General features: G+C 33.8%; 1 protein-coding gene across 1 annotated transcript in view; it reads left to right on the forward strand.

Moving 5' to 3' along the window:
• The window catches only part of LOC118738167, a 6,484-nt gene extending 6,134 nt beyond the window's left edge, over positions 1-350 (forward strand). The window contains exon 3 of the mRNA XM_036469091.1: positions 246-350. Within this exon, the coding sequence (XP_036324984.1) occupies positions 246-350 (105 nt within the window). The remainder of the gene's footprint in view (positions 1-245) is intronic.
• The last annotated feature ends 2,682 nt before the right edge of the window (positions 351-3,032 follow it).

Here is a 3,032-nt window from a genome sequence, read left to right on the forward strand (position 1 = left end):
ATTATAAAAAACTGCACTTTATCCGTAGGTTGCTTATAACTCTTCGATATTTAGCCACAGGCGAAACGTTTACTCAATTATCGCACGGATTCCGAGCCTCTGTTTCAGCAATTTCACAAATTGTTCACCCAACTTTAAAAGCTATTTATTCAGTCTTAAAGGATGAATTTTTAAATGTAAGGCCATGTGACAAATACTATACATATGTTCTATTAATTGCTTCCAACAATTTTTGTTATTCCTAGATGCCTCAAACTAGCAATGCATGGCACATTGTAGCAAATGAGTTTGAAAGGAAGTGGAATTTTCCACACTGCTTGGGTGCTATAGGTTTGAAGTCCTCAAATTGATGTTAAGTACATATTATTACTGCTATATCTCTTTTAAAAATTACAGATGGGAAACATATAGCCCTTCGTTATCGAAAAGATTATGGGCCTTATTTTGATAATTATATGGGATTTCACAGTGTTATATTGTTAGCCATAGTCGATGCAAATTATAAATTTTTATACGTTAATGTTTGCACAAATGGGAGAGCCAATGATGCTGCAGCTGTTAATGAATCCTATTTTTTGGAAGAAATAAGAAACAATGGGTTTAATATTCCACCTGATTCAGAGCTACCTGGCACTAGTGAAAAGGTCCCATTTGTATTTGTAGCGGATGATGCTTTCAAGTTAACTTCTCGCATATTAAAACTACATGACCAACCAACAAGTGATTTCCACAAAATTTTTAATTACCGTTTGAGTAGGGCCAAACGAGTAGTTGAAAATGCCTTTGGAATATTGGCAAACAGATTCCAAATACTTCAGAGAAGTATTGATTTACCTATGGAAAAAGTAAAGGTTTTAACCCTTGCAGCGTGCGCCTTACACAACTTCATTGGAACACGGGATGGTTTTGAAAGTGCTTTACTGGACTCTGAGGATACAGATGCAATAAGTTTAACTGATGGATCTTGGAGAAATGAAGTATTTTTAACCAGCTTGCAAAGATCACTTGAAAACCGCTCAGAGACGGAGGGAAGAACAGTGCGGGAAACTTACACACAGTATTTTAATACAATTGGTTATGTTCCATGGCAATTTAATGCAATAAAAAACTTAAATTTTTAAATTCCCATTCGTGTATTCATCTCCAATTAATATTACTTAAAAAATTAAAATTAGGATATACATATGTACATACATAAGTATGTATATGATAGATACTTTTAATGCAAAATTTCTAACACTAAATTGTTTCTAGTTAAAAGGAATTATGAAAATGTATGTAAGTTAACGAGTAATATTTAAGCAAAAAACAATACCGATTTAAATTCTCATATACAAATGTAAGATTACTGTTAATTTCTTCATGTTCCAATGATCGAGATTAAACCAAATTAGTGTGGGAACCCCTCTGAGGTACCACCTTTCCTTTGAAAAAAAAATTATAGGAATCGGTTCACGTGGTCCAAAGTTATGTGGTAACATACATTAAAAAAAAAATGTATTCCGACGAATAGATAACCTCCTTTTGTGAACTCTGTTAAAAATAGATAATTGAAGCTAACATTTTTGATAAGCAGTATAGTATTCAGCGAACTTAAATTATGCTTAAATTTAGTAGTAAGTATATTTCATAAATGTAATACCACTAGGTTGGCGCTTACACATATGTTAGTGTTTGGCCGAGCTTCTACTCCGATTTGAGGCGTGCGCGCCTTGATATTGTCACACAAAGGGGAGGGACCTAGAGTTTTACGCTGACTTCGAACGGCGATTGTATTTTTTTGAGAAGCCGCTTTTCATGGCAGAAATACACTCTGAGGTTTGCCATTGCCTACCGAGGGTACCGCTGTTAAAAAAAAAAAATGTTTTTATAAATTTTTTTGCGTTGTTGGGTGCGTTCAGAAATGCATCAGGCTAAAGCATCAGTCTTTTGTTTCTAAAATATAATTCATGGAATGTCTTACTTGCGCAACTAAGTTCCAATTCGGCTTTAAACCGTGGTTGCGCATATTTGACATTTCCATCAATTATAGTTTAGAAATAAAACAGATTGATGCTTTGGCTTGATGCATTTCTGAACGCGCCCGTGCTCACCACTACACCAGAGCGGCCGTGATAAAATACTGCCACGAAGTATTGACGAGTTTGGACCTTTTTATTTTCAAAAATCGATATTTTTATCCATATCCTTTCTTTGAAGTCGGTTAAAAATCTGTAAAAATTAAGTTGCCGACCTACATATTACTAAAATTGAATCGGCTTTAAAACTGCATAGCCCAAAAAAACTTTGGTAGAACAATGTGATTGTTCAGACTCACCTGGTTATCAAGATATCTGGTTATGTGGTTATATTCTTTATTCAGTTTAGAACAATAAAATACACTACGGAATAATGGGGCACAATCATAGTCGAAATAAAGTCGACTCTAAAGTTAGTTCCAGCTTTTTCGACAAAAATTCCATTGGAAATTATGTCAAAAAGTAGTTTTCAAGCCAAGGTACATTGAATAGGTAGTATCAGTAGAGCAGCTGATTTGATTTATTTTCAAATTATTTGGTCTCGAAAATGTCAAATATTTTTAATTTTTTCTCACAAAAATTCTGAATTGTAAAAACCATTTGCATGTGAAACCTTTTTCCACACAAAACAAGCGATTGAATAGCAGCTTTTGGAACGTTCGCCCAACTCAGCAGCACAACCGCTGATTACTGGCCCTTGTAAAGGATGGATCAATGCTTCGAGAAGCAAACAAATTTACTAGGAAAGAAAGTTGCAACAATTTTTATTTTTTCCAATTTCAATTTTTTATTTTTTATAATTTTTTGTATTTCACATGGCACGCTTTGATTTTGAAGAAAAAATCCAGAACAGTTTTTGACACTTTCGATACCAGAAGCAACAACGAAAAACACGCAAATGTTGTTTTTGCTCTACTGATACTACCTGTTTAATGTGCCTTGTTTTCAAGCAAAAAACCAAACCAACTTCAATTCTCATATAAAAAATTTAAGATTATCGTTGATTTCTTTATG

The sequence above is a fragment of the Rhagoletis pomonella genome, unplaced genomic scaffold (genome assembly GCF_013731165.1).
Source record: "Rhagoletis pomonella isolate Grant_MI unplaced genomic scaffold, Rhpom_1.0 Rhpom_scaffold_00004, whole genome shotgun sequence".
Taxonomy (NCBI): Eukaryota; Metazoa; Arthropoda; class Insecta; order Diptera; family Tephritidae; genus Rhagoletis; species Rhagoletis pomonella.